At 53.4% G+C, this 17142-nt stretch overlaps 3 protein-coding genes across 3 annotated transcripts; 2 read left to right on the top strand and 1 right to left on the bottom strand.

The window, feature by feature from the left end:
* Positions 1 to 152: 152 nt before the first annotated feature.
* Positions 153 to 1816, top strand: LRP88_08173 (wax synthase family protein; the record flags this gene model as incomplete). Its single annotated transcript, XM_083244682.1, has 2 exons — positions 153 to 756; positions 822 to 1816. The coding sequence occupies 2 exons, from the start codon at positions 153 to 155 to the stop codon at positions 1814 to 1816; spliced, it is 1599 nt and encodes a 532-aa protein (XP_083099176.1).
* A 196-nt stretch (positions 1817 to 2012) lies between these two features.
* Positions 2013 to 5902, bottom strand: LRP88_08172 (uncharacterized protein; the record flags this gene model as incomplete). Its single annotated transcript, XM_083244681.1, has 11 exons — positions 2013 to 2145; positions 2200 to 2308; positions 2361 to 2528; positions 2588 to 2656; positions 2722 to 3577; positions 3628 to 4082; positions 4610 to 4879; positions 4932 to 5102; positions 5151 to 5454; positions 5507 to 5750; positions 5862 to 5902. The coding sequence occupies 11 exons, from the start codon at positions 5900 to 5902 to the stop codon at positions 2013 to 2015; spliced, it is 2820 nt and encodes a 939-aa protein (XP_083099175.1).
* Positions 5903 to 9751: 3849 nt separating this feature from the next.
* Positions 9752 to 15891, top strand: LRP88_08171 (uncharacterized protein; the record flags this gene model as incomplete). The annotated part of the gene is made up of 3 exons (XM_083244680.1): positions 9752 to 14575; positions 14623 to 15720; positions 15775 to 15891. The coding sequence occupies 3 exons, from the start codon at positions 9752 to 9754 to the stop codon at positions 15889 to 15891; spliced, it is 6039 nt and encodes a 2012-aa protein (XP_083099174.1).
* Between the last annotated feature and the right edge of the window lie 1251 nt (positions 15892 to 17142).

The following is a 17142-nucleotide window of genomic DNA, read 5'->3' as shown; positions in this document are numbered from 1 at the left end:
GCCGTCGACTATCCGCGTCATGAAATAGCTTCAGGTACAGATCATACAACTCTAGAAAGGCAGCTTCTTCAGGGCAACGTTGGCTGCAACCTAACCTTGACCCTTGTCATCAACTTCAACTCCAACCCAACCCCAACCCATATATCCACACCATGACCCTGTTACCAGATCTTGCGGATCTCGCTCGAATAGAGTATAGGGAGGCCTTTGCTCGCGCGGTTGCTGAGGGTACTCGAAGTCCCCTAGTCCTCCCATACTGTCTCCTCGGGCCTTTCATCCTACCTCCAGTTTACCTTGCTATCCCCCACAGAAACCGACCATGGCTATACCGCTCTCGATGGCTCATTGTCGGATTCGTTGTTGCTTTTGACGCCAACATAATCCGCACCATGTCAAGCATGAACGTTGCCTGTGCTTACGCTTCTGGGCTGATGGGAATCTGGGGCATCCTTTCAACTCTGAACCTCCTCGTCTGGACTGATCCGCAGTCAAACTATGCGAGGGCAGTCAAAGTTGCCAAAGACTCGACTAAGATGAACGGGGCGTCCAAGCATCATGTTAAGGAAACAAACGGATCCTCCAAGGAAGATGGATTACGACAACGGAGGCTAGAATCTGTCCCCACGGCCAAGGATGACGGAGAGCACAACAGTCTTGAGGACTCGGGCTGCGTCTGGCAAACCTTTCCTGAAAACGGTTCGTTCGGTGAGAGGCTCAACTGGACCTTTGATCTCGCCACCAACTTTAGAAAGATCGGTAGGTCTTCACTCACACTAGAAGATGGTTCATTTATCACAGGGATTCCTCTGACATCTTGGCAGGTTGGAACTGTTCCATCGCCTCAGTTCCCAGACCCAATATTCCTCACAATGTCCGTGATGGAGACCCTGTATCTCTCAAGGGCATGCCTATTGTCTCAAGAAGCGGTTACCAGCGCAGTCTCACGCAAGCCGAATTTGTATGGACGCGAATCCGTAATGTCGCCGTCATGTACGCCTTGCTTGATTTCCTGGCAGTCTTTGTGGTCAAGGACCCCTATTTTATCTATGGCCCTGATCATGGCCTTGAGCTGCCCCCTTTCCTAAGTCGCTTCCCCCCATGGCTTCTCCTCTTGTACCGGGAACTCTTCAGCTTGGGTGGTATCTTTGCTCCTATCCAGGCAATATTCAACCTCCACGACTTGTACCAGTACTTCGCCTTCAGTTCTCTATTCCCAGCACGTGGTGAGCTCTGGCAATACACCTCTATCTTCGGCTCGTTCTCTCAAGTCCTCGATAGAGGTCTAGCTGGGTGGTGGGGTTCGTGGTGGCATCAGACCTTCCGTCTCCAGTTTGTTGCTCCCGCAAAGTATCTGGTTGACCAAGGCTATCTCAGCAAGAAGACATTGCTCACCCAGGTCATCACCATGTACATCTCGTTCTTCCAGTCTGGACTACTTCACGCCGCGGGGAGCATCTCCTGTATGCGAGATACCAAAATTTGGCGCTCTCCATGCTTCTTCCTCCTTCAGCCCCCCGGCATTGTCCTGCAGCATGCTGTGAATCATGCCATCGACAGATATTTGCCCGGCACTCCACGACGGCTCCGTCAGATATTCAACCTAATGTCCTCTTTGGCCTGGTTATACTTGACGGCTCCATTCTTTACGGACGACATTGCATCTACAGGACTCTGGCTCCTGGAGCCTGTACCCATTTCTCCGCTACGGTGGTTAGGGGTTGGTCATCCAAACGACCACTGGTGGAGATGGAACAGAGAACTCTTCCCTTTCTGGCACTCGGACAAGAGCTGGTGGAAGAGCGGTTTGCAGATGTGATGTATCAGGAATGTCTCTCGAGGTCAACAGATTGCATAGAGGTGTTTGGACGTGTGCAAAAAGGTTCATAGATGGCTGGGTAGAAACAGATGGGTATTCGGGTATTATAGACTAGGATTTCTCAGAAGACAGGACAGACTAAACCAACGCCCTTGGATGGTTCAGTTAGCCATCTCTATGCCTCATCACATTACGTTTAAGAATTCAGGCGACTCTCATACTGCTTTCCAGAAGCGAGTCTGTCCACTTCCTTGCGTAGCCAGGCCACAACTGGCTGATATCTACTCTGCTTCGCCGCCAACACCTCCCTAAATGCCAAGCAGGCCACCCTAGTTTGGTCAGAAAACACACACACGCTCAGTTTCAAGATATAGACTACTTACAGTGCAACTTGTGATTTGCGAATGTCGCATTTATACTGGGGGTAGCGCATCGTCCGTGACTTGCTAGTCAGGAGCAGAAAGGCAACATCAATGACCTTCATAATAGTTCCTGGGTGCAGAATCAGTAAAGGGATTCACAGGAGGAGATCTAGGGCCCTTACGGACTACCAGCTCGCTGCTGGGCTGTCGTGATTTGCCAAGGCAGCGGAGATATGCCCACATCTTCTTAGCTGTCTCGCCGAACGCCCCTTGGAGCGATGTAAGCACAGTTCGTGTTGAGTTGTGGGATGTATCATAGAACATGAGATGAGACTGAATCTTGAAGGCATCTATTAGGAGGAAGGCCTGTTAGCGAATACATGTGGTCTAATGGACTGGTTAGACCTACTGAGCACTTTGCGCTGGAAGTTTTGACCTGGCGTTCGACCAAAGTCAACTGTAAGAGAGGCAGATACGTCTGTTTAAGCGTGAGCAATGTCCTTGCATGATATCGTATAGAATCCATAGGAAAATCAGACTTACCAAGATTAGCGTCCCGCTGTCTGTCCTTGGTAATATCCAGAGTCTGACAGTTAATGGTGGTTCCGCAGTAAGGGAAGCCTGCCTGACCATCAACCTTGCGAACAGGAGTGCCGTCATGCGACATATCAAAGTTGACCAAGGTCTTTGCCGGGTTGACCACAACGCCGTACTCGGAAACGCCCTGGTGCATCGTGTCCACAAATCTGACAGCCTTGTCCTGATCCAGCGTCACGAGGAGGAAGTCGTCAATGAGTCGCAACAGCAGGGTGTCAGGCGAGGCCAGGAAGCCCAGATATTGGGCCTCGAGATCAGCATAGAAGTAGTTGCACAGGAACGACGAAAGAACGGATCCTTGGGGGATGCCTATCTTTTGCCTGTAATACTTCTTGCCGACCTTGACTAGGTTCTGCTCAACGTGCTGGTTCAGGAGGCGCAGGAGCTCGCCAACGCTGTGAGTTTTTCGCATGGCACTGTCCACGAAGACGGTGTTTTTCTTCTTTCCTGCTAAATCCCTCTCGAGCCGTGCGGTAAAGTTGAAGGGCTCGCCCTCGGCCAGGGCCGTTGCGTGCCATCGCCGGATGGCTTTGGATGAGGATTTTTCACATTCGAGCAGCGCCCGCTCGCCGGGCTTGACCTCGGCGTGCTTCATGATGGTGTACTTGTCCTGGCTTGGTATGGAGCCCATGAGTTTGATAACTGCGGGTTGAGGGATCGTGTCGAAAGCAGCCTTGACATCGATCTTGGCAAAGTACAGCTTATCATGACGAGGCCCAAGGGATTCCTTGAAGAGCTTCAGCCGGGTGTAAATATCGCTCACGGAGAACATGGTAGACCCTAGTTTCGAGGGATTGGTGTCCTACAGTCCGTGGTTAGTCTTGGTTCTGGAGTAGTAGAGGCTTTACTGACCCTTTCCAGCTTCAGCAACGTATGAACCGGTCCTAATATGGTATTGATACTAGGCCCCAGGGTTTTTGAGGCTCCTCGGGTCAGAGCCCTCCGCCTGAGGTTCATGATGGGGCGGAGTTTGTCACCCTTGGGCAACAGACGAACTTGGCTGAAGCCAAACCGCCTTGATTGGAGGACAGCCAATGCCTCGTCTAATCTGACCTCTTCAAACATATCCGCTTTGAGATCTGCCATAGCAGGCTCTGCGATGTGCTTCCAGACTTCATGGCGGAAGTAGAAGACTTGGTATCGGTGGGTATTGGACTCGGTGACGTAGAAGTTGTTGCGAATTAGGGGTATCAGGAGGGAATCAAACACAAAGTAGAGAAACTCATGGAAAATCTCGTGTCGTTTTGCCGTGTCCGTCTTGCTTGGCTTTTGGCCTGCGGAGCCTGGAGGCTGAAGCCAGGTTATATCTGGGATCTTGAATGGTTAGTGGGTTGAAGCCTGTTGTCGAGAAGGTTGCCTACCTTCAAGTCTTGTGACATCTCATGCAGCGACATGGTTTCAAACCGTCTTAGTTTAACAAAATGATCGATTTTCTGCATAATTATCGATTTATTATGCTTCTGAACATCTTCATCGCCCCAGACCTTGTGCGGGAGGATTTTTGACAGCACGGCTTGACAAAATGCCGAGACCTGAGACGTCGGAGTTGAGAGGTCGACAAGAGACTTGCATTTGGGTAAGACTGGCAGTTGCGTGTCTGTCCATGCCTTTTCAGGAGGCTTCTGAGAGAATGCCCTCCTTCGGCGCGAAGCTGTTGACACGAGTTGTGACTGTTTGAGCTTGTGAGAGGAGATGAAATCTTTCTCTATCTTCGGTTTCCGAGTCCGATGGGGTCTGTCAAAGACACAGGGGCAATAATGTCGTAAAAGTTCGACGTATGAGCAGCGCCCATGGCGGGTTTGCAGACGCTCAACCAGTTGCTCCAAGTCGCCACGAAGCCTCTTGGGTATCTTGGGCATCTGGATGCCAGTCTGTCCAGGTTTTGGCTGGAAAGCTGGCGCGATTTCCTCCTCTCTCAACGTGTAGTCCTGGAACTTTTGGGAGGTCTTGGTGAAATCCACCTGCGAAGTGAAGACGTTGTGTAGTCCAAACTGACGAGGAAACATGTACATCATAATTTTCAGCATGTGCTGTCGCTGAACGTTTTGATCAGATTTCTGGTGGTCACTTGGATCCGGGACACGAGTATATCTGTTCAGAACATCTACGCAATGTCAGTGACGTTGGTCCTTTGATAAACAATGAGATAGAATTACGAATGTGCTTGTAGCCAGGTTGGATCGAGCCTCGAGAAGTGAGAGAAGGCTTGGCATAGAATATTCTGCTTCTCACCAATGTGATATCTGCAGGCTTTCGGCATTCGCCAGAAGATCCATTCGCAAGTGATACGTTACCCCCGGGAAGATCAAGCTCTGACAACGGTACACCTGGGAAGGTCAGTACAGTGAAACAGAGAAGCAACAGGAGTTATTTACCAGTGAGCTGGTAGTAATTGTTAAACCCCGCCTGTACATTGACGTAGACAGAAGTATCAACTAGCAAGTCGATCATGATCTTTTCACCAGCTCGGCCCAGGAGTGCCAGCAACTGCGGCCAAGGAGCTTCCCTAAGCGCCTTGACATGGGAGTTGGGGTAGAGGCTGAAGAGTCCCGGGATACTTGTATTTCCCTGATCGCCTGGTCCAGCTGATTTTCTGAAGCCGTCGCAAAGTAAATGTTTCGGCCGTCGTCCAGCTTTCAAGTCTCTAGAGAACAGGAGCCACACGACAAAGTCGACAATCTTAGAAGCAAAGTTAGCACGAGAAGGCATAAATAATAGAAAGAAGACGGACCTCTGACTGCGAATACATCGAGCCGGCAATTCCATCCGAAATGCTAACATAAGATTCGTCTTCCTTCTGCGAGAAGACAAGCCATTGCTCCCATCGCGTGTCATCGCTGTCGCGAGCTTGGTCACGAAAACAAACAAGAGACGAATCCAATAGTCGAGACAATTGACTCTCAACCTCTCCAATGTTGTCGCCCTGGCCGATTGATGCAACTTTCTTGCGTCGAAGGCGGGAACCTCGAGGCAAGCTGGAGAGAACATGGTCTCTTAGTGTAGTGACCCTAGCATAGCAGCGCTCCAAGAGATCGCGTCTCACAGGCGTGTCACTACATGAACTTTTCTTCTTTGGTGTGTTTGACGTGTCTTTGGGGTCAAGCTTGCGCTTCTTCCCTACGATCATTTTGATAGATCGTAGGCTGACCATTCACGTCGCGCCTGTTATCGCGATGCATGTGGTTTCCTGAGGTCGAGATATGGAGATGGAGAGTAACACAGCCACAAGATCGCCCTGATGCCGATCGATTTCTGTGGCTGTTGCTTAAAATAGTGGCTCAGGGAACTCGGGAGCTGGTCCCGATTGGGTAAGGCTCGAGTTTTAGCGTGCGGCGGGCGCCAGGGACTCGCAAAGGGTGTGGCACTGTTTTCGAGGTCTGAGCGCGGGTGTCTCGACAAGTTGAAGCACCAGAGGTTACAACAAGAGACGTCCTCTGTCAATGGATGAGGAGGGAAGAATTGTGGCATGGTCGAGTCTGGTCCAAATGTCTCTAATGCGCAGTGGACAGTGTGTTCGAAATAGGAGGAGAATTCTCCGTACCTACGTAGCAGAGCAATGCCGAGGGCCAAGCCAAGTACCCTACTTGTCTTATCACTGAATTCCACCTCCATGGCCAACATGAGCCCCTTGCTTCCCATCTTGCCTATTCGGAAGAACAAGTGGATTGACTTTCACCCGCTTGCGCAGGTACGAGGCATGGAAGCACGGCATCTCGAGGGGTATGCGGCCGATAAAGACAAAGGGTGGGATAGGTGAGTTGAGGATGATTTCATGTGGCTTACAGAAAGCGACGCTGTGCTGCAGGAGAGGACAATCGTTATCAAAGGAGCGGTAGTAGCAGCAACGACATCGTCACAAGCTCTAGCAGCAGCAACACGCAGCAGCACGGTAGCACGGCGCAGGAACGGGGAGCACGGAGAGGACCCGGTCGCCAGGCAACCTGGCGCGATACAAACAAAAAATGTGACAACCCAGGCCTGCTGTCCAGATGGCATGGCATGGTACGATCGATTGAATTGGCTGATTAGCATGGGACCCCGGATCTACAACCACGTCGTCTGGAGTCTGGAGAATCGGCAGACAGGGTAATCAAAGACAGAGGAAATTTTCCCTCATTCTTTTCTATCTCCGGCAATACCGGTAACGGTGGGATGGATGGAAGAGAGGGAAATTTTTGCAACCCATAGCCCTCAGCTTCCGAGCGCGGGACAAGCCAGGACCAGGGCACACCCAGGTACCATCACTCAGATCATGGATCATGGCGGAACAAGTCAGGGGTCGGCAGGGGAAGGGAAGCGAGGGAAGAGGGCCCGAGTCGCTGACAGACTAGGGTCGAGAGTCGGTCCCTAGATGGAAATATGGAAATAGAAATAGAAACCCGTTGCTAGGACACGAAGTCGGTCCATCAATCATTGGATCCATGGACAGCCACGGATGACATGACGAGATATCCCCCACCTTTTGGACAGTTCACAGTCCCCAACAATGATCGAGATGTGTGCCAGAGGGGGAGAAAAGCCACGACAGAAGAAACGAAATGGGTAGGGGACAAAAAGGGGTGGTGGAAGCACAGCATCAGGGGACGGCAAGACTTGCAGACGGCCCGGGGTAACATTGCGATGGATGGATATGGATCTTGGGGCACCCAATATCTAGCAATCAATCATTGATTGATTGTCCCCAATATCTGGCGACAGAGGCGGCAGATTGAACCACTTCACCCTCCCTCCGTCGCCCGGCGGGGTTCTCGCTCTCTGCACAAGATATTGCCCATCCTATCCCATCGCAGAGACCAGCAGCAACAAATTGCATGTCCCAGAGCACAACAGACCGCGGATCAATGCCACAGTGCATGTCGCCATCTGGGCTCGGCTCGCGGTACTGGACGAACTGGCCAAGCGGATGGAATTGAGGCTGACGGATCGGCTGCCACACGAAACGGTTCGTGGCCGCGAGACGAGGTCGCTACCGTGAAGGGTGGAAATGGATTGGATCGCTGCAAACCCCTGAGGCTTGTCAAGGGGAGACAGAGACCGACGACCTCGATCCATTGCTTGGTTCTCGCGAGTCTGCTGCTCTCGCCGGCCAATGCAGTGTTTAAGACCAATGTCGCATCTTCATCCGCTAATAAACATCCATTGGAAACCCTTTGGAGGGCCCCCCCAGCCACACAGCACAATGGGGAGACTCGAGAGAGACACTAAATATTATCCCGACGAGCGAGGAGATCGGGATCCAGTGCTCAGTTACGTGGTGCACTGTACCACGGGCTGTAATGAGATGGGGTGTAAAACATTCATTCAGGCCGAGCGCATCTGTATGTATCGGCATTTCGTGTCCCTCCCTCCCATCTCCATCCATGGATCCATTGGCATCCATGAAGAATGGATGGATGGATTGATTGCCGACTCTGCACGAGTGGTAGGGGCCCGGCTCCTTCACAGCCAACATCACATTGCAGTAGGTAATGTACAGTACCTAATGCACATTACAGATGCACAGAAGCCTTGGGTCCAATCCATGGAAGCCCGCCCTGAGTTTCTAAGCCTCGATGAGGTGTCAGTTGTTGGTTCCCATTGTCTTGGTCTCGCGCTGGGCCACCTACACCCATGAAAGTCTACTGTGCTGTTGTGGGCCTCCACAGACAGGCCAGCCGTCATCCTCTGGCCGTGGCAGTCTGTCCAGTCCTAGGTACCACAGGCAGGCCGTCCACTAACGATCCACTGCAACCCACCCGCTGCATCAGAATGCAGGGCGGGGAGCTTGCCGGTACCTGGCCTGGAGCTCTGTGGCCCAGGGTCTGCAAGTACTGCACTGCACTACCGGGCCTTGTGGTGGTGAGAGTCCTGGGATGAAGGGAAAAAGAGTCGGAGTAACCAATCCAGTGAAAGCTCCGCCGGCGTTTGCTCCAACCGTTGGCTTTGGTCGTCCACTGGAGAGAATGGAAACTCGGCGGGAGCTCCACCAAGACCAAAGGAAGGTGCCGTTGGCTTGTACCTTTCGAGCCCTGTGAGGCCGCCGCGGTCTCTACCTTAGATTATCGCGCGACGCTTGTATTCACCCTGGCCGGACCTCAACTCACTCCGTACTTTTCTGTACGTCTCGAGATATCGCCCTCTCTCCCATCTCTCTCTCTCCTTCCCTACACCGGAGCTCGCTTCTAGTGCCATTTGCCGTCGTTTGCCGTCGTTGTTGTTCATATCTGCTGCTCCTGTTCCCTCCTTGTGAAGCATTCCCGTCCAGTCGAGGATCCTCCCCTTGAGAACCACACATTCTCGAGCCTCATACGACCTTGCCCTGTGCTGCCCTGCCCTGTGCCCTCGGAATACTGGCAATTTCTCATCTGCGCCTCCAGCAGCTCGTGCCCATTCATCACGGACCTGCTCACTCAAAGCTGCGCTGCATTGCAGCTCAAGTGCCAGCATCCCCGTCATCGCCCTGGGCCCCCAAGCCTCTGGCAAAAGCTGGCCTGCGGATGACGAGTTGGAACGGCCGACTCCAGCAGCTGCCTCCACTGAGAGTGTCCACTCCCATTTTCATCCCTCCCCTAGAGTCCCTGGGACGGTGTGGACAGGCCCCATCCCGTCATTACTGCTCCTGCTCCTGCTCCTGCTCACTCATTGTCGTCCGTGGATGGCTCCCACAGTTGTGAACCTGTGAGAGTCTGCCAGAGCCGGTGACGCTCTCTCACCCCCTGGTCGTCTTGCGCCCTCCAGGCCCATTTACAATTCTCTCAGTCGCCAGGTCTACCGCACTCGCTGCCCGCCCGCCGACCTACACAACGCTGCCTACGGTACAGTACCTACACCTAACCTTACCTACATGCACCCACGCCTATCGAGAGTACGCCTCACACCAACGCCCGCCCGCACACCAACAACGTCCAAACGCCAACGCATCGATGCTCGCTGCATGGGTCTCTAGTCCCCCGACCAGTCGCTCCGCTCGACGAGCCTGACCGATGCTCAGGCCACCATGGACCACGACATGGATATGGCCCTCCACGCGGGCCTCCAGCCGGACCTCCAAGACGTCGACTCGGGCCTTGGAAATCCCAATTTCGAGCCTCACCAAGACCTACATCGCCATCCCCAACGACACCGACTCCATCGCTCCCGCGACCTCGACCTCGACCACGAACGCCGGCTCGTCCGCGACGCTGACGCTCAAGCCCAGGCCTACCTCCAGGGCCAGCTGCCTCACGACCCTGAGCTCCGCCATCATCAGCACCCAGAGCATCACCTCCTCGATCCTGCTCTCGCAGCCGCCCCTGCATCCCATCTCGACTATCACGGCGCCTACTCCCACCCTCCCGCGCCGTACGCCGACGACGTCCTCGACCCGACCTCCGCAAACGCCCATCATGCCTTCACCCCCGTAAATCCCGACGACTTTTACAAGAGCTACCGGGCAATCCCCCTCCAGAACCACCCCGAGACACTTCCCATGGCCGCCTCCACCCCGCGCCCGTCGTTGCGCTCCAACGGTGACGGCTCTACCCCCAAGCACCCCGTTCTCTCCCCAACCAGAACCAACCTGCGTTCCGCCTCAAATCCCGTCGACAACAGGCCCGCCCTCCCGGGCTACAAGCCCACTGCATCTCACCCCAGCGTGAGGGACCTCAAGAAGCGGTTCGACCAGAACGGTGCTGCACCTTCTTCAATCCCCCGTGCCCCGGCGCATACGGGTGCTGCAGCTAAGACTAGGCGGGATGTCGGCGGCCCCAGTACACAGCCGCGAAACGGTGCAACGTCTTACTCGACATTGCGTGACGGCTCCGGCACGTCAAATAGTCCGTCTGCATCCTCCTCGTCGGCTCGTTCTCAGAGGTCCAGGTTTGTTGCCGAGGATCAGGTCTCGAATAATTCCCAATCGTTTGCGAGTCGTATAGGCAAACCACGAAGCGCCGTTAGTGGAAACCCAAATGCCTCCAAATCCATGACCAACCTAGCACCAAAATCCCCACCTCAACCAACTTCTGCTTCCCCCACACCTTCTCGTTCTCAAGGCCTGCTGTTCGGCGAGATCCTCCCCGAGCAGCGCAACCTCTTGACTGCTGGTTATGGCATTGAGGGCGTCCGCCCACGGAGGACGTCTGAATCCAGCCTGCACCATCCCTGGAGCCACCAGAGAAGCCTATCTGACCCACCAGATGTCGCCGAGCCCTCGTCCCCAAGCACCTGGTATCGTAGCCTCAACGGCGACGGTGTTGACGGCCAGCCCGCACAGGATCCCGCTCACAAAGGCCACACGCGGTCACAGAGCGATATTCCCAAATCTCAATCGGGCCCTACCCCCTCCCGCAAGACGCCTTCTCGAAAAGGCACCGCCTCTAATACCGCCGGCGGAGGTGGATCTGCGTCCAAGCTACCGCGCTCAGTGAGAAAACTCAGCAGTCCAAGCGATACGACGCCCTCATCGACACGCTCCAACTCCCCCTCTACTTTCAAAAGGCCACCAACGGTTAATGGCCGAATATCAAGGGCAGGTACTCCAACAAGCCGAGCGAAAACACCGACTTCGAGAGCCAAGACGCCCACCCAGGGCGGCGTCACTCGAAAAGCGGCACCTCGGTCTCTCGTCACACCAACAAGTAATAATCGGCTCCAGGCCAATATAATTGCTCCCCCACCGAAGCTCTCTCCTCCCCTGAGGAGTTCTCGACCCCGACAACCTGTCTCCGTGGCCACCACGGCAAGCTCACGAATGAGGGCAGTAGAGAGGGCTAGGTCCCCGGCTCCCCCTTCCTTCCCGCCGTCCAAGATTGCCGAGCCATCCCCTCGACGGCGAAAGATATCTGTCGGCCCGATCGATTTCGAACAGCGGCGAGAACACATTCGACTCGCGTATACTAAGTCTATCCGTGAGAGCCAGGCCCTCGAGGCACGGCAGAAGGCAGCGGAACGAAGGCGGAGGGATATGGAGGCTACTGCAAAGGCAAAGGCAAAGGCTGCCGCCGCCGCTTCTGCCTCGACGGGGACATCACCGCGGACCCCAGAGCCAGATGCAGTAGACTCTCCAGCGACCTCCGATATCCCGCCAGTTCCGCCGATTCCAGACAGCCATGCAATGCCGGAGCCACCAGTCATCCAAGAGCCTGGTTCTCCAGAATTATCTACAGCTACAGAAGTCCAAAATGCCTTGAACGTGATAGATCCTGGAGTGTCACACGGACAGGCCCATCTGGATACCCATGAGGATCACCCTTCACCAGCGATGAATGACTCGACTATGAGTCCTGTTGACATTGCATCAGCATTACCACCAGCTTCACTGACAATTGCAAGCCCAGAAGCAACACCACCTGCTGAGTCTGTGGTCCGGGACTCAGATTCACCCACACTCGGCGTCCCTGGCAGCTTCCCAGCCCCCAGCCCTATCGCCGATGCCGTAGTACGACCTCAAACTGCAGATTCAGCAACGTCAGAAACGACCCAGTTCGATAACGAGCCACAGACGACTCCGCCAAGGCCTGTCCTGTCTCCGCTTCAAGTGCCAATCACCATTGTCAAACCACCAAGCCCACAGGCACAGAGGACTGTCACACCTCCAAAGGTCGAGTATCAGTACCCATTCCACGATGAGCCCGATTCGCCGGTACAGCCGAGAACCACGCACGATACGATCCAGGACTCCCATGACACGACACCGAGGCACAGCGCGGTTGAGGAGCCTGTGATACCGGGAGCGTTCACTGTATTTGAGGAGGATGTTCGCTCTCAACCAGATCATCAGTCACTGTTCGAGGCTACCATTGCCGTCTTGCCATCTCATCCACCCTACGAGGACCCGCGGCCGGCCGAGGAGCCTGAAGAGACGGTGCCGTTTCCTCGCATCGAGCACGATTATGAATCAGAATGTCAGACAGAGTCGGAGGCAGATGAGGGTGCTGTGCATTATCACCATGAGGATGATGGCGCTATCACCGATACCTGCACCGAGGAGACGGATGACCACAACAGAACTGAAGAGTGCAGGTCGGAATCGCAATTTGACGATCGGGTTTCTTCTCATCGGGCTTCTACCTGCGAATCTTTCGATGCTGACGGCACAGACGATCACGAATACCCCCATTATGAGCATCAACGCCCAGAGTCTTCAACGAATCTCATGGTACCGACACTGTCTGCACCTAACCGAGCAAGTCAACAGTCGGCATGGACGGACTACACGGTCGATAGTGCTGAGGTGTCTCCTGCAACCCGCTCGCCAGCCTTCCCAGACATTGATGATGAGGACGACACTGGCGACCATGGCCATGTGACAATTTTCGAAACCATGTCTATTCATAGAGATCGAGGGCCGACAATCCGACCCCTAGAGATGCACAGTACTCAGCCTGAAGTCCGTCCCTCGATAGACTCCAGTCGATCGCCATACCTAGGCCATCAGCTTCCGGAACTCGATACAGGTGATGGATTCTCGGTCCCTTATCTCTCCAACAGGGCGAGCAAGAGCTTCTCCTACTTTCCGTCACCGAATCACGAACCCCCACCTATTCCTGCCTCGACATCTGGCTCAGCGTGCAACTCTCAGAGGGCTTCTGGTGTGTTTTATGAGCAGTCACAAAGCGGAAGCACATTCATCAACTCTGAACGTGGCTCGGAAGATTATATGCCAACAATGATGACTCCTCAGTCAATGGACACAGCCTCCCTGGGGACACAGAACCAATATTTTGCCGACTCAGCGACGCTCAATGGCGACGGGGCCTCCGAGGCACAGGACAAGAACGGGCCGACAGGAAAGGAGAAGCAGCGGCTGATTCAACGTCGAAACGTAATCAAGGAACTTGTCGACACTGAGGCCGTATTTGTCCGGGATATGAATATCGTCGAAGAAATCTACAAGGGGACGGCCGAAGCATGCCCCAAGCTCGACGGCAACACTGTGAAGCTCATTTTCCGCAACACGGATGAGATCATCTCGTTCCACACTTCATTCTTTGCTCAAGTCAAGGAAGCAGTCTCAGCCGTCTATGCAATGCAGGGTCGGCGCTCAAATCTCTCCAGAGAGGGCTCATTCATGTCGGAGCCTGGTCACTTGAACCCCGCGGATATCGATGATGCCAAGGATCGGACTGTCGCGCTCGGCCCTGTTTTCAAGGCCAATATGGAAAAGATGAAGCTGGCTCATGAGGGCTTCTTGAGGAACAGTGACGGAGCGGCAAAGCGCCTCATTCAGATCCAGCAAGATCCCACTGTCAAGGTGTGGCTGAACGAATGTAATGAGGTTGCCAAGGACTTGACAGCTGCATGGGACTTGGACTCCCTCCTCATCAAGCCAATGCAGCGCATTACCAAATACCCCAATCTCATCATGACTCTTCTCCAGCACACGCCGCAGGACCACCCCGACCGAGAAGGCCTTCTTGAGGCCAAAGATATTCTCGAAACAGCCATTATCGAGATTAACAAAACCAAGAAGAACTTTGAACTGGTCGGGCAAATCGTGGGAAGGAAACGGAAAGAGTCTGATGTCAAGGCTGGATTTGCGCGGGCATTCGGAAAACGAGTTGATAAACTTCAGAGTTCGGGCAGCCGCCAATCCGAGGACGCCGACTATGCCAAGCTCAACGAGAAGTTTGGTGACGATTATCTGCGACTGCAGGTCGTGCTCCGGGATGTCGAATTCTACACGAGACAAGTTTCAGCCTATGTCCACGAGTTTCTCCAGTATTTGTCGTCGATTGAGCTGGTTATGAGACTCCAGCCTGGAAACTATCCCGAGCTGGAGAGCAAGTGGGTTCAATTCAACATCTCGATACAGGATTTGGAAAAGGTTGCGCTTGAGGAACATGTAAGTGAAGAAAGACATCCCGATGAAGTCATACTGACAAGTCATAGCTGTCACAAGTTCGAAAGCATGTTATTGAGCCGTTTGAACATGTTATCAAGGCATATGGCAACCCATCACTGGCCATGAAGAAGCGACAAAAGCGCCGCGTGGACTTTGAGCGTTACGAGCAGTTGAAGCGTGCGGGCAAGAGCATCGACTCGAAGCTCAACGAGCTTGTCGAGCAATACGAGGCCCTGAACGACACTCTCAAGAAAGAGCTTCCCAAACTATCTGCCCTAACAGAAAAGATCGGCAACATTTGTCTTGGCAACTTTGTCAATATCCAGGCGAAGTGGTACGGTATCTGGAAGGAGAAGATGAAGGTGGTGCTGGGTGACTGCCCTGACATGCCAGACCTCAAGGAGGTTGTTGCCACATTCCATCGAGATTTCCCATACGCACAAGAGCAGGTGGCCAATGTTGGAATCCTCAACCCTGCATATCGTGGCAGAGTCTCTCAATCAACCACACGAAGCATGGATGAAGCATCGTCCCTCAGGATACGGTCACGCCCATCAGAGAACGATTCGCGAGGCCGGGGTCATTCCGTCAATGGCGAACAGGCACCAGGTCTCCCACCTCCAGATGTGCTCAAGCGTCACAGCGGCTCATACACCATGTCGCCCACCAGCGCTGGAGCGGGAACCATCCCCAGTCCACACCAGTATTACTACCGTGATTATTATGCTGGTATCAGCAGTCACCAGCAAGGCACTGCGTCACCCTTATCCCCAGAGATGCCAGGCAGCTCACGGTCCTTTGCTGCTTCGACCAGACCAAGCACGGGACGAAGCTTTGATTCTGGTGGTCTTCCAAGACAGAGCTCCGACTCAAATACACACCACCTCCGAGATTCGCACACCACATACAGTTCTCAGAACCAGCCGCAGGAAGGACGGCGGTTCTCTGGCCTCTTCCACTCAGCATTGCCAATGGCCGATGGACCGGAAGACAGCGCCCGGTCGTCCCGTGCATCATCACGGGAACGGGGACCGACAGCAGATGGATATAATGTGCTCTGGCTAGCAGCATCGTTATTTGAGTTCAACATTGCTACGACAAAGCATGAAGCTGGTTACCCATACCTGGTTTATCAGGCTGGCGAGGTAAGTAAACCGTCTCATGGGATAACAAGGGGGATTGACTAACTCCTGTTCCAGATTTTCGATGTGATCGCGGAGAAAGGAGAGCTCTGGTTGGCAAAGAACCAGGACGATCCCAGTGACCAGGTCGGATGGATCTGGTCGAAACATTTTGCCAAGCTGGCCGATTTCTAGCGGCGGCAAAGCTGCAACTCATGCATCAGCAAGCAAGCGATGACTTGACTTTACTATTGAACTACGTAATGCATCAAAGAGGTTATGTACTAGGACTAAAGAGGGGGCTATGGGCGTTTATTCCACGGACATGCGATTTGGAACGCAACGAGGAGGAAAGGCGCTCAGCAATGAGAGCCCGTCTTTCCTTTTGGTTTCTTGATCTTCTTTACCACCTTTTGTTCTTTGCTTCATGGATCAGACACTGACCCTTGTTTATTCTGGAAGTTGCGTTATTGTGTTTGCGTGTGCGGTTTGATTCAGGAGCTCTCATTTGTTTGGACTTGTGTATTGTGGTTTGGCTCTCCTTTAATGTCCTCGAATGGCGAGAAGTACAAGTACAGCAGGGGTCACATCACATCAGAGGAGGTGGAAGAAAGTATCCATGTGTCGAGGACTAGGAGACGAGGAAGGGAGCTCGGCGTTCAGAAGAAAATACCAACAGCGTATGTAAGATTTCGGATGTTGCGGGTGGAGGAACAAGGAGAAAACTTGGCGGGCAGGGCTCGCATTGCTAGCATTGCACCATGAATATTACAGGCTCATATTAAAGTAGGAAGGGCATGCATAAGAGACAAGGGAGAAGGGTGCTGAGCCGAGTTTGGAATGAGATACCAGAACAATAAATGATTATCAAAAGCTTGAGGCACGGTGTTGTGCGTGACAAGGAGAGTGATCAGGGTGAGGCCAACTACCCAGCGGTTGAATAAATTGGATATTCCAACAGTCATGGGTGGGATGTACTGTAGAATCGATATAATGGACCCTGCCAATGTCGAGACAGTCTATCAAGTCGTGATATAGGTCTTATATCCATAGAATAGCAAAGATCTACACCAAGTGGACTCTGGCCCCAGACCTTGTTACTGTTGACATGTGACTCTGAACTAAAACCCCAGACTTTGGCGGAGGCTCTTCCCGCCCGCCCACTACAGGCGGGCAGGAGCCGATGATGGGCCTACCGAAAAGGGAAACGAGAACCATCCCACCTTCCTAGCCACCCTCCCTTAAACAATAGTAAGGGGCAGGTACATTACATCAGGTACAGTAAGAGTTGCAGCGGAGTCAGACCGCACCTTCCTTATAACAGAAATAGATCTAACCCTCTCCTCCAAGGATTCATTATCTCTAGCATCTGCCAAGCCTTTTTTTCTGTCCTCAGCTTCCTCTCGCTTCATTTATACCCTGGTACAAGCTACGTAAGAAAAGGTA

Source organism: Fusarium phalaenopsidis (genome assembly GCF_050370095.1).
Source record: "Fusarium phalaenopsidis strain FUZ10S chromosome Unknown contig_32302, whole genome shotgun sequence".
Lineage (NCBI taxonomy): Eukaryota > Fungi > Ascomycota > Sordariomycetes > Hypocreales > Nectriaceae > Fusarium > Fusarium phalaenopsidis.
Note: the sequence above shows the minus strand (reverse complement) of the source record. Positions and strands in the feature narration are given on the sequence as shown.